At 43.3% G+C, this 25,000-nt stretch overlaps 1 protein-coding gene across 6 annotated transcripts in view; it reads left to right on the top strand.

The window, feature by feature from the left end:
- Window positions 1-25,000, top strand: part of Myocd (myocardin) — a 104,028-nt gene that overhangs the window by 41,493 nt on the left and 37,535 nt on the right. For 3 of the 6 annotated variants that reach the window (XM_031353686.1, XM_031353684.1, XM_031353685.1), the window contains exons 2-6: window positions 4,400-4,465; window positions 9,310-9,353; window positions 14,408-14,463; window positions 16,253-16,328; window positions 19,870-20,031. In XM_031353686.1, coding sequence (XP_031209546.1) covers window positions 16,313-16,328; window positions 19,870-20,031 — 178 coding nt within the window. In that variant the 5' untranslated portion in view covers window positions 4,400-4,465; window positions 9,310-9,353; window positions 14,408-14,463; window positions 16,253-16,312. The remainder of the gene's footprint in view (window positions 1-4,399; window positions 4,466-9,309; window positions 9,354-14,407; window positions 14,464-16,252; window positions 16,329-19,869; window positions 20,032-25,000) is intronic. The other 3 variants (XM_031353687.1, XM_031353682.1, XM_031353688.1) reach the window with 1 other exon arrangement.

The raw sequence follows: 25,000 nt of genomic DNA, 5'->3' as shown, positions 1-25,000 counted from the left end.
GTTTCTCTACTATGTATCTGTTTTCTCTTTTAAAGATTTCTGCTTATCTTGTTCATTGTTCTGTTGCAAGGAAGAAAGGCTATGGCCAAGGAAACTCTCCTGTAAGAAAAGCACTGAACTATAGGGCTTGCTTACAGTTTCAGAGGATTAGTTAGACCATTGTTACCATGGCAAGGAGCATGGCAGCAGGCAGACAGAGTGCTGAACTTACAGGCATCTGGGAGCTTTACATCCTGATCCACAGGGAACATGCAGGCGGGGGTCAGGGGGCAGGAATAGGGAGAGGAGAGAGACAGAGATAGAGACAGACACAGAGAGAGACAGACAGATGAGGTGTAGTGTGGGCTTTTGAAAACCTCAAAGCCCACTCCCAGAGACTATCCAACAAGGCAATGCCTCCTAATCCTTTCCAAACAGTGTTACCTACTGGAAACTGAGCAAGCAAATATCTGAGCCCAAGGGGCCATTTTCATTCAAACCACCTCACTGTTTTAATCTCTAACATTATTGTATTATTTGGGGCACCCTCCTTGTTCTTTATTTGTTTGTTTGTTTGTTTTGGTTTTCTTTTGTTTGTTTGTTTTTGTTTTTTTTTCGAGACAGGGTTTCTCTAGATAGCCCTGGCTGTCCTGGAACTCACTCTGTAGACCAGGCTAGCCCTGAACTCAGAAATCTGCCTGCCTCTGCCTCCCAAATGCTGGGATTAAAGGCATGTGCCACCACTGCCTGGTTTATTCTATCTTCTTAAGGTAGAATCATAAGCTCCAGCTCTTCTTCTTTTCCCACATGAGCATATCAAGCCGAATTTCCCCCTAACCATGCTGGTTGTTGTTTTCCATAAATTACATCCTCTACCGATTGTTATTCAGAACAAAATACTTTTAATTTTCCTTGTGATTTTCCTCCCTTTGGCTTGTGAATTATTTAAAGTGTATGGCCAAATATTTTTCTTAGTAACATATTGCTCCTGGTTGCTAATTAATTGCAGTCTGATGAGAGAGCACACACTGAGTGAGCCAAACCCTTCTGAGGTGGGTGGGGCTTCTTGCCCAAGGTGGCTCTGTGATGTACCACATGCACTTCAAAGTGTGTCATGCAGTTCTTGGTGGAAGTACTCTGCAAGTAACTCAAGATGGAAGTCAATTCTTATAAGATCAAATACACTGTTCAACTCCTCTGAGCTGTTGGGGATTTTTTCTTTTCATCTAGCATAATCAAATGTTGAGAGACAACGCACTCGTGTTGCTATGTCTTACTAATTACTGTTCTTTTTATGATTCTAAGATGCCATATTTAAAAATGTTTCAGTTGCATTTCTTTACTTGTCTTGTATGTATGCGGAGAGGGAGGGGTGAGCCCTTTGTTTGTCTTGTATGTGCGTGGAGGTCAGAAGACAATTTGCTGGAGTCTATTCTCTTCCTAGACTCTGCATGATCCATTGACCCCGTTGCTTCTAGCCTGTATGGAGGTAGCATAGCATGACAGGAGAATGTGGCAGCAGGGAAGCACATCTCAAACAACAGAAAGAAAGAGACAGAAGGGACCAGAGACCCAATATTTCGTCCAAGGTCACAACCCCAGTGCCCTAAGTTCCTTACTAGGCTCTACTTTCTAAGTACCCACCTCCTCCCAAGCACTCAGGCCACAGACCTGACCTTGGCCCTGAGAACCTTTGTGGGAAGCTCAAGACCCAAAGAAGAGCAGAGTCGTTCTGTTACAGCTGGTCTGCATGGCATCCACGTGCCTTGGGAACCCCACCAGGCAGTGCAGCCTTTCTCTCAGGTCATGTGTTTTCTAAATGAATAAGAAAGGGGTAAATCTGAAATGTTTATGTAGATCGCCAGCACTTCTCATATTCTTACTCCTGAATATCTAGGTTTCTTCCCAGCATTCACTTCCATAATCAGTTCTTGAAGTGGCATGAGCTAGCAGCTGATGACATCATTTTCCTTTCTTGGAAATCATTCACTCCGCCTCCCTTCCTGCAGGACGCTTTCTGCTCAGGCTGAGAGCTTCTGGGTTTTGTTTTGATCTTCCATCTTCCTGGGATTCTGATGAGAAGCCTGTGGCTATTCCAGTTGACATTACCTCCCTAGAGGAGCTGCTGGTCCTTCCTCTCTCTGCTGCTCATCCATTGACACTCCTATTTGCTCAGACTCAGATGTTTGGGCACGCCCCTGAGAATCTGCCCCTTAATCCCATCTGTTTTCCTCCATCAGTTTGGTGCGCCTCCCATTTTCCTGGGCCCTTTGGTATCTGCAGATCTTTGCTTCCTTTTACATTGTAGATTGTTGCTCATCTTATCCATCCTTTCATTCATTTCGACCGTTGCTTCTTTACCTTTATTGAACATGGCTGAAAATCACCCATTTAAAAGCCTTGTCTGGGAGTCCCAACACTAGGGTCATCCCCAGATCAGCATTTGGGTTCATTTTATTTTGCCTTTTCCACTTAGCATTGGTTAAAATGACTTATTTCTTTGTGCATAGAGTAATTTTAAATGGTTCCCCAGACATTGGACGAGCCATATACTATATAACCCCGAAGTCTGTCACAATCCTCTGGAAATGCAGATTTTTCTGCATGTATTATAGCAGACAATCCACAGAGAGGCAAAGGAAGCTGACTCTTGCCCATGTGTGGAGAGTCTGTTCCATTGAAGCCATAGGAATCAGTGTGAAACTGGGGAGCGGAAGGCGCTCATGAGCTAGGGCCCCCCCAGCCTCCACCCTGACTGTTTTCTTGCTTGATTTTCCCATCTCACCCTGACCTTCCACAGCACTTAGCAGGCCACTGCCCCCTTATGCCTCTGCACTTTGATTGGCTTCTGAAATTTTAGTTGTCTGTAACTGTCACTTTCTCACTATGCCACCTTCAAGCCTAAGCCTCCAGAGTCAAGGAGGAACTTGAAATCAAGTTGTTCCTCCAAGCTCTGGTCCCCTCTGCAATATGCTTAGTATTTGCTATTTTTCAGGATGTATGTATTTGTGTGTGTGTGTATGTATGTATGTGTGTGTTCACGTGTGTGCACATGTGTGTGTACATGAGTATGTGTTTATGTGTATGTGCTTGAGTGTGTTTGGTATATGTGTACATGCATGGGTAATGTGTATGTATGGTGTGTGTGTATGTTTGTGTGTACAGCATGTGGTATGTGTGTGTGACTTTATGGTGTATGTGTGTATATGTGTATGGTGTGTGTATGTGTGTGTGTACAGCATGTATGTGCATGTGGTATGTGTGTGTGGCTTTTATGGTGTATGTGTGTATATGTGTATGGTGTGTGTATGTGTGTGTGTACAGCATGTATGTGCATGTGGTATGTGTGTGGCTTTTATAGTATATATGTGTATATGTGTATGTATGCTTTGTTCAGTGTTTACTATTTTTAATTATCAAGTAATTTTTAATTGCTATTTTAATTGTCTGTATGTTTACTGTTGACTTAACCTCTGAATGTTCAAGCTAAAACAAACCCTTCCTCTTCTCAGGATGTATGTCAAGCATTTGTCACAGTGATAGAAACTTAGTCCCAACAACTTAAACCAAGGGCCATAATGGAAAACCAGAATCTTCCTGAGAAAATAGAATATTCATGAGGGGAAAGCTGAATTTCCAAAGGCAGAATGTGTTTGGGGGACAGAATAAAGAAAATTGTAAATATTCTACTCACAATTTAACAATCCCGTACTATTCAATGTTAACAGTTACAAGTACATGTTTTATGCATAATCTTTGTGTTATGAATATCTAATGCATGTACATAATATAATGTTTGGGTAATTTATAGTGTTTTTTTTTTCCTAAGAGAAGCATAATTCCAATAACCTTTAAATTTCCATAAGAATTCCTGATTCTCCTAGTATTAGCATCTAATGGTGGCATTGCTGACAGGTACTCTGCTAAACTGTATGCATACATTTATTTTATCAGGCTTTATAGCAACTCGAACAGGTAGGTGTGACTCCTATAACAAATGGGAAATCTGTAGATCCAGGAGATTAACCATCATGCCCAGGTGCACATCCATTAAGGGGTAGAGATGTGATCGGGGTCCTAATGGGTCTTCACGGCTGATGTTGTCTTTGCTTTCTCTCCCCTTTTACATCATGGGCTTCCACTCAAAAAGCATAGAGAGCATAAAGTGCAGTAGAGTGAGGGAAATATGATGCTGGGGAAATAGTAGTCTCTTCGAAAGAGCTTCTGTAGATTCGCAGCACCAAACATCACCCTGCCCCTCTCATGCCTCTCTAAGACTGCTACAGATATGAAAGTGTTCTTCTCAATAACTTTCAAAGTTGTTCTGGACATTAAACCAGAAGGGCTAGGACGGTATGATGAAAGCACGTGACCATATTCCTTCTGGCCCAACTCACAAGCTTGTGTTTCCTTTTCCAAGTCTTACAGTTACGGCTTCAACAGAGAAGGACCCAGGAGCAGCTGGCTAACCAAGGCTTAATACCACGTGAGTACTTGAAGCTCTTCCTCTTTGGTCAGTGTTGTGATATCTGGGAGATAGGAAGTGCCTAAAGATCAATTAGTCTAAGTCGATCCAGCTCTCACCTAAGATTCCTCAGAATCTGTATTTGCAGAAATCTAGCACCAGTGAATGCTTTGTCTTTATCTACACAGAGGTTAATCTTTAGATTCCAATATGGCAGATTTACTCTCAGGATAAACTCAGTTTCTGGTGGGTATCCCTGGCTCTGGCTCTTCTACTTTTGAAACTGGTTCTTCTAGAAGTACCAAATGTTCATTCTCTCTCTCTCTCTCTCTCTCTCTCTCTCTCTCTCTCTCTCTCTCTTTCTCTCTCTCTCTCTGTCTCTCTCTCTCTCACACTCACTCTTTCTGTGTGTGTGTGTGTTCATCTTTTTGATTTGGGTTCAGCTATTTAAGTTCACAATTAACTGAATATTGTCAACTATTTCCTTTCTAGAACATTCAGTTGTAATACTGTTCTAGCATAATCAGTATATTGAATTACTTCCCAAAAAGTGAGTCAAAAAAAAAGGATCATTATTGGTTTTAGGAGATAATTTGAAAATTTCTAGCAACTAAATCTTGGTTATCTAGGGAAGATAGGGAAAGGTTTCCTGGACCCATTAAATCAAAATTCAAATTCTTCTAGGTCCTATTAACTCTGCAAATAAAATTTTAAAAAATCAATATTCATAGTGATACCTGCAGAAATGTGGATTGTACAATACTGTTGCACTATGCTTCAGGGTTGAACACACAGCACTCAGATTTTATTGTTGACAGACAGTGATTACCACAGATAAATACTAAGGCCTGGAACTGAGAACCTTTTAAGCCTTTTGCATCTGCAATTTAAAAGTAGCCTTCTTACTAGCTAAGCCTGCAAATGGTAAACAGCAGGGAGCTTTGGAGCAAAGCTTTTTAGGGTTTTTCCTGAGCACAAAAGGGACAGATGGCCCGTAATCTCAACACTGTTTCTGTAAGGCTGTTCTGCTAGTGAAGAAGGCAGCAAGCCTGAGTCTGGTGTTTTAGCCTGGTCAGCTCCCCTAAAGTGAGAAAGATGGAAGACTGGTCATGGCAGAGAAGTCCAAACCCTCAAAGCTCGTAACCTGAATCTTCAGCACTGTCCCCCCCCCCCTCCATTTTGCAAGGGCAGATGGAGCACATACACACCTGAACCTTTTTAGTCCATCTGAGGTCACCACTGATTTAAAAGAAAATTCACTGCACATGCCTGAATGCTGAGCCTGGATTGCACAGCTGGCATTTCCATGAAAATACTTTGGGGATCTGTGGAGTTAAATCACAGAATAAATGAACAGTTACAGGCCAAGACAGAGATGAGCCCTGGGATATAGTTTAAGCCACACCTCTCATGTTGTGTGTAAGTCAAACATCTCTTCATGAGGAGGAACAAAACGGAGATGTGATGTTTTCTTCTCAGAAGTTTCTGGCTGAAATATTGTAGTTATCAACAAAATGCTTTAAAAAATGTTTACAGAGAATTTGAGACTAGTCCATTGTGTCATCAAGACAATTTCAGGGCAGCGGGGAAGTCCTGCAAAGAATGAAATATTTCCTCTGAAACTCAGTTGATAAAGGGTTGATAGTTTGTAGCCACCTCCTCCAAACAAAGGTTTCTATGGACAGAGCTCCTGATGTAAGAAAGTGTGCAGGTGTCTGCACCTGACCCTGTGTGGATAGACCTGATCTTCTTAGCTTTCCTCCAAAAGCTAGAGAAAAGCCAGATCTCTTCCCCTGCTGGTAGGCTTAGACTCAGAATAGGTCACTAAGGTACCTTGCAGTACACCAAGCCTAAAGGCAAATGATGTCTAGAAGAGAGGATCACGAGGCTTGCAGTCTCCTGAATTCAGTTTTATTTAACACATTTTGTTATTTACTCTGTACAGAGCCCAGAACCAGGCCCAGATAAACACACAATAATGAGGAAGATGGTCCTTTGGAGAGATACGGAATGATAGGGGAAAGGTGGCAGGAATTGATTCAGTGGGGTCCCATGGTCTGCCCCAAGTAGAAATTATTCTCTTGGTTTAGTTTTTTGTTTGTTTGTTTTTAAGAAAGAAGGGAAGGGTGAGAAAATAAAAAGACAGAAAGCTAATAGTCCCCAAAGATCTGCTAATACTGTAATTTGTTTCTAAGGTTTTCAATTTTAAGAAAACCATATACATATTTGCTGGCCAAGATACTGTTGAAGGTCTGTTCCCACTTCCTGGGCCTCTTCTCATCTCTCCCAGAAGCCTCTAGGACTCTTCACTAGAGCAGTTTTCTTCAGCAGAGTTTTAAAGCACTCACAGTGGTCTAATTCTTATTTCTAGTTAACATTCGTAAAGATGAAGCTAAAGGCCTAAAAGAGTTTCCAAATAGCCCAGAGCAGATCCAATGTGTCCTAGTTCCCTCTTATTTTAACTTGCAAGAATTTAAGTATATATAAAATGAGATTATTAGTAAAACCTCACCTTGCCCATGATGCAAAATAACCATAATTCTCTCTGAAAGCTTTACAACTTACTATAAATTGTCTACACACAAAACCAATGGCCAAGTTAGTGAGTTGTTCTAAATTGTCACATGCATGGTTAAGGGGAGCACCTGCCATGCTTTGGCAGAATGTCTTCTGGGTTTTTGGTTGGTTGGTTGGTTGGGTTTTTTGCTGCTGTTGTTGTTGTTTGGGTTTTTTGTTGTTGATGTTGTTTTGTTCTTTTGTTTGTTTGCTTGGTTGGTTTTGTTTGGTTGGTTTTTGGTTTTTGGTTTTTACATCCATTTTGTTGTCTCCAGAGACTAGGCACTACAGAAATGCCCAAACGTTTCATAATATGGCAGAGTTGAGGTCAGAACCTGTGATGTCCAGTGCCCACACATACCAGATCCCCTTTCTATCTGTGGTGTTCAGGTCCCACACAAACCTTTTTCCTCACACGTTTAAGAGAAATCACTTTACATTTATAAGAACTTAAGTCATTGTGACCAAAAATATTCAAGTAGAAAGCTGAGGTGTAGCTCATGATGGAGCTCCACTTCTCATGCAAAAATGACCCTGGCCTCCATCCTGAGTACTGTGAAGATCCTCTGGGAAAAGTAAAGGATGATTAATGATCCCAATGAGATGTGTTACCGTGACCAACTATGAATGACAAACTCCACTACCTGGCCTCTGTAGGATCTCACTTTTTCTCAAAGCAATGATTAAACGCTAAGATATCTCCTCTCTGACCCCAGTGAGCTGAGATGTACCTTCTAGGTGGCTAGCCCACCTAGTTCAACAGGGCTCAATTCCCTTCTTCCTTTTTCGTGGCCATGCATTAGTCAGGCAGGCTTTGAGGTCACTGCTAAGTAACAAACAATGCACACCAGTAGCAACAATATGTTTTTTTTCCAGTCCCTCCAGTTACTTCAAATAGCATCCACTTTGTCCTGTTTGTATGAGTTGAGGTTTCTTGCTCTGTTGGTGCATTGAATGAAATTAAACACACCAACTCTTGAATAAAAGTGAGGACAGATGTCTTCTTAGGCTGAGATAGAACCTTAGAGCAACTTAAATAATGAGAAAGGTGTTCTTTGGCTTCAAGTGGGAGGTGGAGCCATACCCTAAGTTAGCTTTCACAGTGAGTTGTGAAGCTCATGCTTTCAAACAGCCATGAACTCTAAAGCTTTATTATTTAGACTTACCTCTGAGACCCACATATGATTCTCAAAATGGAGCTGCCTGATTCTCCATGGAAGCTTGGGTTTGGAAGGAGGTCTTCACTGGCCTACAGGCTCAAGAGCAAGGTTTCTGTTTCATTGGAAATATCAAAGGAGAGTGGTACTTATTGTTTTCACATCCATTTCCTCCCTATACTTCTCACCCTGAGCATCATTCATCCATGGCAGATGCTCTTTTGTTTTTAAACATTTTATTATTCCTTTGATAGTTATGTTAAGAGTTTTGTTTGTAATCACTTTCCCTCTTCCAACTCTTCCCAGAAACACCCCAGCTATCCTAGCCAATCAACTTCATGTTGTTTCATTTAAACCCATAAAGACCAATTTGTGATGCTCAAACATTCTTAGATGGGTAGGCTTCCAATGGAGCATTTTTTACTTACCAGGGGGCTACACTCTTAGAGAAAACCATCTCTCCCTCTCCCAGCAGCTGACAGTTGTCAATCACTCCAGTGCTGGATATGGAATTTCATGCCCTACTCCCAACTCTGTGCTAGGATTTGGTCTGGCTTGGGCTTGCTCCAATCTTTGATTCGATGGCTTCAATGGCTCCATCTCATTCTGACCCTTTCCAAAGCCCTGCAGATAAAAGATTTTCAGCCTCCAGAGTTAGATACATTAAAATGTCCATAGAGCTATGAGCATCTATTAGGAGTAAGACAGTATGTGGGGCATAGACATAGGACTCAGACACCGTTTCTGAGTCAATGGATTTGCAGTCTATAAGAAGCACCAAATAGCCCTCATTCAACTGTTTCTGTTGATAACTTGGAGAAAGTATAGAGCTCACGATGAATGTGAGTACCTGGGGAACTTGAGTGTTCCCTCCTTCTCTGTTACTAAGGAGCATCTAATGGGGACAAGCTCAGCGAATATAGAGTACAGCCTGTCTTCCTGGGATGAAAGAGAAGAGAAAAGGAACTTGAATGGGTTTTAGAGGACCTGGGGACCAGAGAGGTCATTCCCTGTCCACAGTTTCAGATAAAGCCATCTCTGCCTTGAGAGGGATTTCTACGCAGCTTGAGTCCAAATGAACTGATCAATGTAAATGAATTTCAAGATACAAGGAGCTGTCGATGAATGGTGCTGCCTTTATTTGTTTTGCAGACTAATCCAAGCTACATCAGCCACATACTTACTGCCAAGCCTTGGTAAACCCCTGAACTCTGTGGCACTCCTGAATAGCCAGAAGAATGATGGGCCATCCCGCACCCACTTCCCATGCAGCCTCACCATAGTTTTGAGACATTCACTGGATAGAATCTCTCTGCCTTTTCTCAGTGCATCAGCTGATTTGGCTTCTCCCCCCACATCACCTACCACACACCACTGGCTGCCTGAGCAGAACACAGCACAAGGGGATTAATCTGTCTGCCTCTTCCTTTCTCCCTAACATCTCTCTGCCCCCCAGATCTAGGGAAAGGAACCCTGAACTCTCACGCCAAGCTGGATCAATTCTGACTTCTCTTTTGTCTTTTATCTCTCCTTCAAGTTTTCAGTTGCCTGTTTCTTAAAAAGTAGAAAACCAGTCTACTTGGAGACTGGCTTTGAATTCATCTTTATATCCAGTAGGAGAGAAATTCCAAAGTATTGCATGTTGAGTCAGTCTCTCTCTATATATAAGCCAGATCTTAAATACTTCCAGCTACACTGAGCAGATACATTGATTTCAAACACTTACAACTATAATTTGGGCACAGAATAAGCAATTTACTGCAAAATTTCCCTCAAGAGAGATATAGAAATAAAGATAAAGAGATAGAGATATATAGGTGATAGATAGAGGATAGATAGAAAATAATTTCAAAGTATTTATCCTCTACATGTAGCCTGTATCCTGATTGCTCGGGGGAATGTTCTCAAGGTCTGCTCTGCCTTTCAAAGCAAAGCAGAGTGAAGTCCATTTTATAAGTGGGAAGTCAAAGGTGCAGAAAACTACTGGATTAGTTCAAGGTCATACCAACAAGAAGTCCCAATTAAATGGTTCCTAAATTCTCAGGTGCTCGGGATACCTTTAATCACACAGCATCGTGAGTCTCATGTCTGAAATAACTCTGTCTCCTCCCCATAGAGAACTCTTCAGTAGAGGGCTGGAGACTTGGCTCAGCAGCATTAGGCTACTCGTCCAGAGGGCCTAGGTTCAATTCTCAGCCTCATGTAGTAGTGTACAACTGTCCACTCCAGTTCCAGGGGATCTAATGCCCTTTTCTGGCCTCTGTAAGCACCAGGCACACACATGGTGCACAGGCATACACGCAGGCAAAACATCCAAACACATAAAAATTTTAAAACCCTAATAAATATTATTAATTCATATCTCTAATTTTAAGTAATAAATGAGCAAATGCTTTTCCACAGGAGTTAGCATTTTTAAACTACGTTGCTATGACTCCAGGCAGCAATAACCAGAGAGGTGGTGTTATTCACCTGAGCATCCTTTCTAGGGGTGGACTCTGCCTCTTCCTTCATTTTTTTTTTTTTTTACAATACTGTAAATCAGCCCCTGACAATCCCCATCCAGCACTTCTCTTTAGAGCCCGCTGTTTCCATGAGACCTTCCATAGGAGGTTGTATTGGCCTTACAAGCTTCACCAACATTCTTAAACCTGGGCATCAACGTCACATGGAGGATTTGTTCAAATCCATGTTTTATGCTTCACCCCTAGAACTTCAGAGGCTGCGGTGCAGAGGTAGAAGGGCTGGAACGTTTCTAACAGTCTCCCAAAAGATGCTGGGAATTGCTAGTCCCGGGGCCTGCACATAGAACTGAGGTGCAACCCAATGTAGCCCTTGGCATCTGCTTCTTTCTCTATTCAGTGGAGTAATATAAAGTACTAGTTTTCCTTGAGCCTGGTTTTGAGAAATTCCCCAGAGGAGAGTTAGCCACATGCCCACTGGACTGTCAGTCAACACCAGGGCCCTGCCCTGTGCAAAACAGCCGTCCTTGGCTGTAAATGAGTTAGTTCTCAGAATCCCGGGCCTCTTTTTCTTCATTGCATCTCTTTGGAGGCCTGAAGTCAGAGTGGAACGGAAAGACTGCAGGAGGCCTGTTCTTATCTAGGCAAATGTTTATCCACACAGCTGACCCAAATTAGCTGGAGCTGCAGGGACAGAAATAGGAATAGCCTGCGACTGAACGCTGAGGCGAGAACGTGAATTCCCCTGCGAGGAGCGATTAATCTTCCTCCAGGGGGAACAAGTCAGATGTGTGGCTGACTGGATTTATAGTCGCATTCTAATTTGAAATCACATGGACTTATTTTTTTAATTTAGAAATCCAAATTCCTTTTCCATCTTAAACGTCAGTGTCCTTTAAATACGAAATTTTGCTATTTGATACTCCCTGGGCTGGCAGCAGAAGTGGTCCTTTGTGTATTTAAAAAAAAAAAATCAACTGAGGGAGGCATTCTCCAATGCAGGCATTGGAGGCCTGCAGGGGAAATGGCTAGAGCCCACATTCTCTGGAGTCACAAAGACAAACCTCAACCCCAGGGCCACTGCAGGGGAGCTTTCCACAGTGTGACCTCAAGCTAGTGCCCCATAACACCCCCAACCCCCATGGCAAACTCAGAGGAGAGCATTTATTGATGGGGGCAGCATGTAGACCTCTTTGTATTCTTCCCAAGACCTCAAACATGGCTTTCTACCCTATGGTAGAAAGTTTGGGAAAACTTTCCTGCTCCAAACATCAGAGAACTAAAAACCACCATGTCAATCACTCCACGGGAGAGGTAGCAACCCGGTCAGGAATTGCAGCTTTGTAAAACCAGCGTGGGAAATGGCAGTGTTTCTCCAAGTAGCAAGCTCTACCCGTGAGACTTGAAGCTTCTCAAGGATGCAGAGTCAGGGAAGTCCTCTCAGGTCTCATGCCCAATTAGAACCAACTGAGCAGAGCAGCAAGAAGATGCAGCGACTACAGGCATTGCCTTCACAGATCTGACAGCACAAGTCTAAGGCCCAGAACTCACACAGGGCTGAAGAGAGAGAGCCGAGCCCACAAGGTTGCCTTCTGGCGTCCACACTTGAGCCTCAGCATGCATGCCTCCACAGGCATGGCCCACATACAAATACACACGCAATAGTAACAAAGTGAGTTAAAGAAAAACAAAAACACAAACCGCGTTTTGCTTAGCATGTGAGCAATATCTGAAGGCGGCCACACTGTGCCTTTGGGGAACCCCTCCAGGAAAAACACGTCATTCTTCCTGACCATTTAGTAAAGATCAGTTCAGACTTAGTTCCGTCGCTGCTGATGAAAGTCATTTAGCCATACCTAACATGTCATGCTTAACTCCATGAACACCAGGTGAGGGGACAGAGGTAAAGGCCTATGGGTGCAGAGCTCACATGTTACAGGGGCCTAAGTAGACTCCGTGACCTGTAGCCTGGTGGAGGGCGGGGAGGGGGGTGAGCCTCCTCAGACACACCCAGTGCAAATGTCCAGGGATCAAATGTGAGAAAAGGCAAGACTCCTTCACAAGGGTACCCAGATTCCTGTTGACGAAAATGCCTGAACCACAATAGTGATACACATTGGTTTCTCAGGATTACCTGGCTGGAAAAAGGTGAGGAAGAGAGGGGCACCTGCAGTAAAGTATGGCTGGGAAGCCCACTTGACACTGAAACTGACAATAGAAGCTGAACAGGTCAATGTCCAGGTCAGGGTGGAATGTTATAGTCAAGCTAAATATTCATTCTTTATCCTTTGAGAGGGAAAAAAACAAAAAAACAAAAAACCTTTAGCTCTAGTCAAAGTGAGAAGAAATAATGTCAATGACATTGAGTACAAAGCAGCCACCTGGGACAATTTGAGCATGGCTTTTTGCCAGCATTGTTAACGTGGGAGTGAGGCAGGGAAATTGATAGAGCATGCCTCGTTAACATCCCAAACAGCATCCTACATAGGACGTACTGTAACCCGACCACTACCATGGTACCTACCTGATCCTATCGGCTTGACCTCTGCCAGGTTACAGCAGAGCTGTGCTTCGTTTTAGGCAGTCTTCAGGGCTGAATGTGTAATTATGGGTACAGACACACACACACACACACACACACACACACACACACACACACACACATGAGCGCACACATGCTGACCTGGCCAGAAAACTAAGCACTTCAAAATTCAAGATTTTGAAGACAGTGTCCTTGCCTGTGGCTTAAGAGTAGGACACCTGCTAGAGTATTTGTAGAATATTTATGTTTTATAAACATATCCAGACTTACAATTGATATTAAGAGAAAAAAAAAACAATGCGATTCTGTTCAACCACTTCACCTGCACTGTCTATGGCTTCCAACTGAGATGGTTCCCAGGAAGACAGCATAAAATGCAGACGTGCGTGGAAGAATGTTCTGCACTTTTGCTACACTGTATTTGTGGGAAAATAGTGAAGAGGGGCTCCAAGGAGAAATAGAAGGACACAGAGGGAAGAGTGGATATGCTAAACGGTACAGGCTGTCAGTTCTGTTCTGCTCTATGCTGCTGGACATGACACGGGCCTGGGAGGCCCGTGTCCATGGACAGAGAGTTAGGATACCACTCCTGGAAAAAGATTAGGGAATCCGAGGACATAGGATCCAACTCTGTGCCCTTGGAGAAGTCAATCCGTTTTTGTGCACCTACCTCACTTTCTGCACTTCTTTTAGGGTTGGGATTAGAGTTCACAGTCTCCATGGAACCTTCTCGTCCTCATATCTGAAACTCTGCTTCTCACTCACCACCATCCTTCGATGAGCTGCTCATGGTCAAGCACATCCTCTATCCACAAAGTACAGTCTCTTCCTCCAATATAGCCCATGCACTCCAGACTACAACCATCCACCAAGCTTTTAGAACTAAGGGCAGAGCAAAGTCAATGAGGATGTGAGTTACCTCACTTAGTGTGTCCTGTTACCTAGTAGTAGAGTATTCCCCACCCGGGTTCCTCAGAACTTGGCATGGCCTGCCTACACCACTTCTCCTCCTGTCGCAACGCCTGCCTCTGCTGCTGCTCCTGGGTTAGGCTTGAGTTCTGCCTTCCTCTGTCTCTTGTGGCTTCTCAGCAGCTGGCCAACTCCAGGCCTTTCTTCTTTGTTGCTTGTGGCCTGGTGGGGGCCACCACTTCCAGACTGTGCATAGCTCTGCAAGCACACAGCAACCCTGCAATACCAACCATGCCTTCGGCCAGCCTCTGCTCACCTCTTTATCTTTCTGTTGCAGCACTGCAAAGTCCAACTGAATTCCATGACCGGAGAAAAAAATTGGATAGTGCCAAGGTAAATTTTGCAAACTGCCTTTTCTGGAAGTGGGCGACAGGCTGTCGATATGAATGCTAAAACTTAGGCTTAAGTGTGTACAACGAACTCCAAATGGCCACATCTCTGTCCTCACACCAATGTGGACTTTCATTCCCATAAACCAAAGACACCTCTGAAAATAACATCTAACACATGAGCTTTAAGACTGATAGTTGTTGCCGGGCAGTGGTGGCGCACGCTTTTAATCTCAGCACTTGGGAGGCAGAGGCAGGCAGATTTCTGAGTTCGAGGCCAGCCTGGTCTACAGAGTGAGTTCCAGGACAGCCAGGGCTACACAGAGAAACCCTGTCTCAAAAAAAAAAAAAAAAAAAAAAGACTGATAGTTGTCACCTTAAAAACGTTTTTTAACCATTTGATGTCGGAGGACAATCACCAAAGCTAGACTCTTGAAGTCATTTTTCCAGTTCTTCCTTTCAGCTCCATGCTCTCCGAAATAAGACTCAGACTCAAAATATATTTGCAAATACCTTGGCCATATAGCTAGGCTCTTCTCTGACTAGAATCATAACTTAAGGTAATCCATTTATTTTAACCTACATTCTGCCACGTGGCTGGTTATCTGTGCTCAGGTACCACACGTCTATCTCCTTACATCTTCCTGGGTGAATCTTCCCGTTCCTGGCTCCATCCCAGAATAGTTTCTCTCCCGGAATGTCATACCATCTACTTCCTGCCTAAGCCATAGGCCATAGGCTTTTTAATTGACAGGTAATGCATACACACAATATACAAGATATTCTCTCTACAATATACTAGAGGTCAAAACATCCTTAAGAAGAGAAGGAAAGGTGGTCTTCTCACTGATTTATCTGTCAGTGCAATCATTCTTAGCAAAAGTCAGGTTTTCATAAGTGTGTTCAATAGGAAGCTGAAGGCTGATGATGAGGTTTATTTAGAGCAACACAAAGAATGGTGTTCATTGGTTTTCCTCATTTAGGCAACAGGTTGTTTTATTTTATTTTTTCACTTGAAGGAAAAGTTGACACACTCATTAGGCACCTTTATAATAAGTAGGTTTCTGCACTTGATATTCTCAGTGATATAAACATGATGTAGCAGCCATCTGCACCTCCAGAGAGATGGAATAGATGCACCAGTGTCTTTTCTTGCCTGTTGGTTGCAGCCTTGTAGCCAGGCTGTGGATAGATGACAAGGGCAAGATTTTGCAGTTCTTCCAATTTGTGCGTGGCTGTGGTGCCTAGCGCTGCAGCATTCTGAACAACAGACAGACTCGTCAACACGAGGAGACCATGAATAGGGAGAGAGAAAAACCTGGATCTAGGAGTCTGAGGCCCCTCATCCCTTTATACAGCTCCTCCCTGACGAGATGTGGCAAACTCTCCCTCCCCCAGGTGCCTTCCGAAGCCTGAGTTTACAGGTTTCACACTTTGCCATGATCAGAGGCAAGAGGCAAGGGCTGTGTGGAGTCAGACTGGAGAGCATGTTTATGCAGTATTTCATCTCTGACCTTGGTTGCTTTTGAGACTACTCTAAGAGGCAATAAGATCAGTTATAGTAAATATCTCCAGATCTAGAATGCCTTTTTATGTATAGCCATTGACTTGGGCCCCGGCTTTTTACTCCTCTGCTGTTCTTTCCCGTACTAAGATTCTGTGTTTCTTTGCAAAAACCACGGAAGAAATGGTACTTTCCACTTGTCATTCGAAGAGTACAGTTTTCTTTTTGACAGGAATTGAGAATTTTTGAGAGCTAAGACGAGGTGATTCTCTGTGTATTTGTTCTACAGACTGAAGATTCCCTGAGGCGCAAGGGCAGAAACAGGTCCGACCGTGCCAGCCTGGTTAATATGCACATTCTCCAAGGTAAGGCTGCATAAATCATAAAGTAGGAGATACCTGCCTAGTGGGAGGCCATTTTTGTAGTTTTGTGTCTCTGTACTTTCTAAGCCCCTTAAAAAACCTCTCCCAAGCTGAGCAGTGGAGACACATACAAACCTTTAATCTTAGCATTTGGGACACAGAGTCAGATCTCTGATTTTGAAGCCACCCTGGTGAGTTCCAGGATAGTCAGGGCTACACAGAGAAACCCTATCTCAAAAAAAAAAAAAGAAAAGAAAAAGAAAGAAAGCAAGAGCACCACCAACAACAAAAAGCCTCTCCAAAATATATTAATGCAATAAAATAAAAGTCTTTTTAAAACACACACACACACACACACACACACACGAATGCATGTACTGGAGCTTATTAGGCCATTTTGAGCAGTCATCCAGTAATTCTCTGCCACATTGAAGACTTAGAAAGACACACATAAGCCGGGCGTGGTGGCGCACGCCTTTAATCCCAGCACTTGGGAGGCAGAGGCAGGTGGATTTCTGAGTTCGAGGCCAGCCTGGTCTACAGGGTGAGCTCCAGGACAGCCAGGCTATACAGAGAAACCCTGTCTCGAAAAACCAAAAAAAAAAAAAAAGAAAGACACACATTTGTTTCAGATTTAGGCTCCAGACATACCTGTGCCATTCCTACCTGATTCTAAGGCAGTGGTTCTCAGCCTTCCAATGCTGTGACCCTTTAATACAGTTCCTCACATTGTGGTGACATCCAACCATAAAGTTATTTCGTCGCTACTCCATAATTTTGCTACTGTTATGAATCGTAATGTAAATATCTGATATGCAAGATATCTGACACCTACAGGTTGAGAACCACTGCTTGAAGGTCAGGCAATTCCATAACTTCACTGAGCATACACAGAGTGTCCTTTGTAGAGATGAGGGGTATCTTTTAGCTGTTCGTGTTGTCATTAAGCAGCAGTTTTATTCTGCCCTATGGATGGCTTTATGTTCTAGTGTGCAGGAAATAAGGGTTTTGGAAAAATCAATGCTGATCCGTGCCATTCTACCCCGGGGTGCTTTGACCATGTTTGGGAAGGGGAAACAAAGCAAATGCCTAGTTGTCACCAGCGTCTGACACCTGAGGGAAGGAGCTGCCATTCCTGCAGTAGGAATCCTTAGACCACTGGGGCCCAGCTTCAGCGACATTCAGCTTCTACTCTGACATTTCCTGTGAAGTATTTGCTCAGGGAGAAAGTGCTGCGCTGGTGGTGGCTGGATGCCTTTGTGAATGCAGAGATGAGTAGAACATGACTTTCTACCCTTAGAGAGCTCCCCAGGGTAACAGAGGAGGTAGGCCCAAGAATCAGCATCCAGAACCCAGCACAAGAGAGAAAATGCATGGTATTCTGAAAGTGCAGGGGAGGCCATGGAAAGGGAGACATCTGACTTGGAATAGCCTGGGGAAGGGAAAACAAGGACCTTGGATAGGAAGTATAGACCAAGTTCAGGAAGAAGGAAGAGCATTTAAGGTGGAGGTCCAGCATGCACCCAGGAGCAGTTGCTCTCTCCAGAATGCAGATTTCCTTCCAAGACTGGATGCTAGCTTTACAGGGCAGGAAAAGCCCTGAAATAGGATGGAAGTTCTGAGTCTTTCCCCATTGGTCAGCATCCTCTGACTCCGCTGGCTTACTGACTCTTCTCCAACTGTGGAGTGAGATATTGTAAGACAGAAAGTGGATGGCACAGAACCCAGAAGAAAGGCTGTGAAGAACTCCAAGGCCTCTCAGGCATATGTGACAAAATTCTTACCTTCTTTACAGTGACATCTCTGAAGACCCTGAGAACCAGTGCTGTGTCGGTACAAAATTACAGCTATTACAAATAACCCAAGCAATGCCATTTCAAATGAGATACAGACCTTTCGATGGTCAAGTTAGCAAATAAAAATAAATGTTACGCTCGACCAGAATGCATGAGATGCAGGCGTTTGTACTCTGCTGGTGGGGTGTTGCTAGGTCAATGTTGCTACAGGGCAGTTTGGCAGAATGGTATCTAACTCCTTGACTATGTGTCTTGAGCTTGTAAAGGTTAGTATACAGTGGTGTTTAGCAGAGAGTTATTTGGAGAGGAATCTTTGAAGCTGGTAAAATGTCCCACAATAGGCAATCCCCCCAAGTAAATTGGGGATCCTCTGCTGAGTGTAATATCACATAGCAACCAGAGCAAGTGCTTGGAGGAATAATGACTTAATAAGAAAAAGCTTAGAGGATGTTTAGTCAAAAACAGTGGGAAAGAAAACAGTATTTATAGACAAATTCTGGGAAGTCAAACTAAACATGTAAATATGTGCATTCATGGTCTAGTTCTGGGAAGAAAAAAAAGTATAGATCTAATAATAAAAACAAATAACTCAAAAAGACTGACGCCTAGCAGGGAGTTTCCAGCTCGGTTCATTTCTCATGCCTACCCTTGGCATCTATGACACTGGGGTGCACAGAGGTGCTACAGTCACGAAGGCCTAGGAGGGTGGGGTGTAGCTCAGCAGTGCAGTGCTCGCCTGACTCCCGTCCTCAGGACTGTGTTTCTGTCATCACTATCAATAGCATCAAGTGCTTGGCCACGGCAGCCCTTCATTCTGCAACTTGTCTCTTCCATGGAGCCTTCTAGTCTCCCAGACAGAAATTAGAAATTAGCTCCCAGGAGTCTCAGAGTAACAAAGACCCACTAAGATGCAAATGACCTCTTTCTCTGTTTCTCTGTGTCTCTATGTCTGTGTCTGTGTCTGTCTCTCTCTCCCTCTCCCCCTCCCCCTCCCCTCTCCCTCCCCCCCTCTCTCTCTCCCTCTCTCTCTCTCTGTGTGTGTGTGTGTGTGTGTGTGTGTGTGTGTGTGTGTGTGTGTGATTGTCTCTATTTTTCTCTGTGTCTCTCTCTCCTGAGTTTTGCATTCAGGTGGGGACAGGAAATTGGAAACTTATTACAAAGGTGGGCACAGCATACCCCAAGGGCAGAAGGGATCAAGAGTTGACTCTAGGGATTGGAATGAAAAGATACTTAAGATACTTGTCCAGAAAAGAAGTAGATCCAACTTCAAAAGCTTTTTTTTTTCTTTTTACAACAGATCTGAACATTTGCCTCTTAGTATCACAATATTGACAAATCTAAAACCCCTAGAAGGTTACACCCTCCCCCTACACTCTTACCAGGAGATCTTGTTTATTGCAAGCCCAGCCTGTGCCAGTCCCTCTCAAAAGCCAGGAAACTAAGGTCAAACAAGCCACAGGGACCCATGGACTGCTTGCTTACAAAATTGCCAAATTGCATTTTTTTTTTTAAAACAAATCCTCTCAAGGCAAGTTTCTCCAGTTTTCCTGTGCGTCTTCATTTGCCTTTATTTGGAAGTGTCTGCTCTCTGGTGCTAATCCCTGTGAAGTGATGATGCTCACATTGAAAAATTATCAAAATGGTAGAGCATGGTGTGACACAGTGTTTTGTAACCAGCAGCCAAAAAACCAAACCAAACAAAATGACATCCAGTTCTAAAAGGGATCCTGTCTGTTTCAACCTTGCAGCTTCCACGGCAGAAAGATCCATTCCAACTGCTCAGATGAAGCTGAAAAGAGCCCGCCTTGCAGATGACCTCAATGAGAAGATTGCTCTCCGCCCAGGGCCCTTGGAACTGGTGGAGAAGAACATTCTGCCTATGGATTCCTCAGTGAAAGAGGCTATAAAAGGTAGTTTGGGTCAGGGGAGGGGTGGCATGCCCATCCAACACTTGTGAATCCCAGAGCAGCCACAACTCTGAGAGTCTGGGAACCTTGCTCTGAGCATCCCACCAGAAGACCCATGACATGGGATGCTCCCCAAGCCTATACCCTATACCCAGTGGTCTACTGTCTTCAGCTTCCTATTAAATAGGCAGAAGGGGGAGGGGTGAGAGGAGAGGAGTCAGCAATAATGGCTCACACCTATAATCCCAGCACTTGAAAGGCTGAGACAGGAGGATTGTGCCATGATGTTAAGGCCAGCCTGGGATCTATAGTTAGTTCTAGGCCAATCTGACTTCAAGTGACATCTACAAACCAAATTAATTAATGAGTGAATGGTGTAGAGACCTGACACAATAGAAACAACTGTTTGGCCACTGTAGGCTGTGGGAAAGATGGAGATGACGATGCCCAGGCTTTCTCAAACAAAGATCACATTGAGATCCATAGGAAACTGACAATTCTTAGGTGACGTCCAAGGCCAAGCACTCAGAGACAAGATGATACACTCACTGACTAGTTCCCTCAAAAACTGCCTTAGTTCACTCCTTAGGCCATTTGACCAACTGACCTCAGGTGGATCCGAGTAGCCTGCAGGCACAGAGTTCATGTAAGCGATGCTCTAAGTTGGGCCTAGGTAAGCAGAGGAGAGTGGAGAGGGGAGATGGACATTCCCATAGGCAAATTGACTTTTGTTTTTTAGTTAGAGTCACAGCCAGCTCCAGGGGACACTTAAAAAGTTATTATTTACCAACAGATATTTAAGTGTTTCAATATGTCATCAGAAGCATGTTCCAGGACATCTTATGCTAACTATATTTATTGTGAGTTACCCTCGAGTTGGTCTACAACTTGATCTTATCCATCCATTCAGAGACAGTGTGGATGCTGCCTTAGGGATGTGTAACTATGGAAATATGAACTCCAGGAGAGTCACTGGCTCCTCTTTCAACGTCCACTTAGACATCTATTAACAGCTGACTGTCCTCTTCACACGCTGCCTCCACACTGAATGTCTTTGAACGTGACCTGCAGTTCTCAGGAGTGCACACTCTCCATCATTGCTCCAATACTTCATCATACAGGAAAGGGGTGGGAGAATGCCATTCAGCATCTCTCATCCTTTCTAGAACATTCTATTCCACAACTGTAAAATTGCTACTTCTTTCTCTATTAGAGGCCAAAGATTTTCAATCTGCACTTTTGCCTCATACTGACTTTGCACCTTCCCCTGCGATTATGCGTTGCCAGCTGGTAGCCTTCTATCTGTTCTTCCTGGTGCCTGCGTTTCTCTGTGTGTGTCATACAAACAGACAAACAACCCCACATCTATCATTGGTGTGGCAGACATTTTACCAGCCCGTTGCCCCATGCATCCTGATTTTACACACAGTGCTTTCAAGTTTCTCTGTCCTCTTTTTATCTTTTTCTTCACAGTTTCTAAACTTGTTTTCCATTTGAAAATACTTCCCAGATCAAGAATATAGACTTTTTACAATATCGACTACACATATCAAGTCCCTCATTTTCACATTTAAAATCTGAATGCCTCTGCAAAGATTTCAGGGATTCGATTAAGAGGCACGTGTCAGTTTTGCTTTGTCTAGAATTTTGCGATGTATTTTACAATTTGCCCTGACATTTAACTTCGAAAGCTTCTTTACATTGGTCCAGAAGGGTGCTAGAGAGGAAACTTAGGGACAGTTTTTTATATGTTTACTTTTACTCCTGTCAAAATTTGTTTGCGAATGCAACACCTTTATAGGTTAATTAACAGTGAATCCCTATGTTTAAAGCATATAGATTCTGCCGACTCAGAAACACAAAGAACCTTTCCATCTATCCAAACCTACTATTTCCCATAATAAAGTTATAAGTCAGGTCCTTTAGACCACTGTAATATTGGAAACACACATTCTGCATATTTCTCTTTCTTAGCATCTTCGAAGATTTTCTTAATAGTTCCAATACATTTCTCAGTTCACCTTGTTTAATGTCTGTGTCTATAAATGAAGCATGCTTTCTGCTCCATTTTGGCGCACTAGTTGAAAACCTATGTATTATATAATCAATGGCATCTTTAAACTATCCATGCAAACTACCATTTCAATAGTTCTTGAACATTTAACAATACCAATATCTATTTAGATTTGTAGATTGTATCAATTTGATAAAAATTTTACAGATGATAAACAAAAATAAATAAAATAAAATTTTACTACATACATAGATCTAGCAGGGCGGCTCTTTTGGGCCGGAGAAATGCATACCTTGTGTATAAAATTGTGTATATGGCATGTAAAACCTATACAATTCATATGTTCACAATAAATAATGACATTTGAGGCAATTTAATAATCATGTGTCTCTGGCCTAGCAGAATCCTGTTATTACAGAGAAGTTGATAGGTCTTCATAGGAGGCAGAGGTAGCAAACATGAGGCCAGACTGGTCTGTACAAGACCCTGTTTGATAAATGTCACAACACATTATGCCGTCTGCAGTATGTTCATCTGCATTACCACAGCTTTCATTCTGTTTCTCTGTTAGCTGGAAGTCTCTAGTCACCCACCTTTCTATATGAAGGTGCTTTGGGTACAGATAATAAGGACATGTTCTTCCCTATGGGTAGTTTGAAGAGGATACGGAGTAAATTGCTTGCAAAGGGTGGGAAGTGACAATGACCAGTGATGTGCCCAGACAGTTTCTGCCTGTGACATGGTCACCTAGTATTGCTTTCTTTCTGAATCACCCTAACACTCCCGGAAGCCACCTTTGGTGATCCTGTTTTTAGAAATGGCTAGGGTCTCATTCATTTGCACCAACATTGGCATTCCTTGGTATGTCATGGCATTTGTTTATTTATTGTTCTAACAGTCCAGGAAGAGGATTCCAAGAGGAGTCTTCCATGGCAGGCTCCTTGCTTTTGTGACCCTATCATCCTCCTCCATCCCCCACCAGCCTCCAAGCTAGATGGCTCCTTTTCTTAAAGGGCCAGACAGTAAACTATAGGCTCAATCTGTCACAACCGCTCCACTCACCCTTGTAGTGGGGATGTAACCATGGCAACAAGTACACAAATGGGCCTGGCTGCATTCCAATAAAACTTTCTTTAGAAGTGTAGTGTAGCGCTTTGTCACCCTCTGGATCTAGCAAGTGAAATCCAAAAATGAAACCTCGCTTACACTATGCTCACTGTGAGACCAGTGTGCAGGCTGAGAAAGGTCCCTTGACTGAGCTACATCTGTTCCAGCAGAAACTCCGCACTATGGAAAGGGGAACATACCTTTGAGAAATATCTATCCTGTCACAGTATTCACGTTGCTCTCTACTGTTTTCATTCCAACATACTGGCCAGATTTAAATGTCAAAACCACATAGATGCTCCTTGGGGTACAGTAAGGTTGAGTGCAAATAGACACATCCCAAACTGATAATATGTTCACTACACCTGCAAATCCCTGCCTAGAGCATCCTGCCCTCACAGCGCTATGGAGCGGGGCTTCTTTTGTGCTGTGAAAATGTGGCTGACTACAATTGCCACCAGCAGATCAAGAGAATTGAAGAGGGTATAGCTGGCCCAGGAAAAGATGAAAACTCAAATTTCTCAGTCAAGTTCCTCCTGAAAGCCTACAGCTTTTGCGTTACCGTGAAGTCAAATTATCATTAGTCGTGGGTGATTTATCCTTATACATTTCACAAAATAATTGATAAATTACCTTTGAAATCTTCTGAGTGATGAAAAGTGTTCAGTGTGGTCTCATGATCGGCTTCTTGAGTACTCCCTGTTCATGTTTTCAAAGCCCGGTCTTTGTCTTGAGAGTCGTCCTTTGATGACTTTCTATGGTGATGCTCATAGTATGTGTATATTCACATTTATATCTTATATTGGTTGGTTGATTTACCCCCATGCTGGAATCCTTCTCCTCCTGCACTTGAAGGCTCACAGGTCTCCCGCAGTGTATGAGATTGGCTGCTGTGGTTCTAATCTCTGAACTTGGACTCTGGTTTATTTTCAAGTTACTTAACTGTTAATTACTGTATTCAGGGTATTGTCTCTTCCTCTCTTCTTTACATTCACTAGAAGTCCATCTGGTTCTCTTCTTATAAAGGAGACATTTATGATTCCACTCTTAAGATCCGTTGGCTCCATCTCTTTACTTGAATTCAATTTGTTTCAAGTCCAGCTTACAAAGAAGCTGTCTGAGGAGAGCTGGAGACATTTTTAGCTCTTTGCTTTCTAGGGTTGTTGCTCTTATTTGGTTCTTTTTCTCTTTTTTCTTCCCCTCTTTCTTTCTCTCTCTCTTTCTTTCTTTCTTTCTTTCTTTCTTTCTTTCTTTCTTTCTTTCTTTCTCTTCCTGTTGGGGGTCCAATCCAGGGCCTCACAAATGCTAAGGCAAGTGCCCTGGCACTAAGATGTACCCATGACCACCACATACAAAGCTTTGGGATGCATTAGCTTGACTTTGAGCATGAACTCTGTGACCCTGGGCCACACAACTGTAGATACTGTCTCTTCATCTCACAGAGACTCAACTGCCTCATCTGGAAATCTCTCCATTGCAGTAATCACCCTGTCTTAAGGTTGTTTGTTGCAGGTAGACACAAATAATTGGTGGAAAGAATGAGGTAGGGGCTAGGGAGATGGCTCTGTTGGGAAAAATCCTGGCTGCACAAACATGAAAATCAGCACCCATGTAGAAAGCCAGGTACAGAGGCACATACCTGTAGTCCTAGTGCTGGAGCGGGGGAGGTACAGAGGCACATACCTGTAGTCCTAGTGCTGGAGCGGGGGAGACAAGAGAATTCCTGAAGCTCACTAGCCAGTAGGTCTATCCAAATCAACAAGCTCCAGTTTCAGTGAGAGACCCTGCCTCAAAATATGAGGTGCAGGGTGATTGACAAAGAATCAATACTGATAGCTCCTCTGAACTCCT

The sequence above is a fragment of the Mastomys coucha genome, unplaced genomic scaffold (assembly GCF_008632895.1).
Source record: "Mastomys coucha isolate ucsf_1 unplaced genomic scaffold, UCSF_Mcou_1 pScaffold5, whole genome shotgun sequence".
Taxonomy (NCBI): Eukaryota; Metazoa; Chordata; class Mammalia; order Rodentia; family Muridae; genus Mastomys; species Mastomys coucha.
The sequence above is the reverse complement of the archived record's forward strand: the minus strand, read 5'-3'. Positions and strand labels throughout refer to the sequence as shown.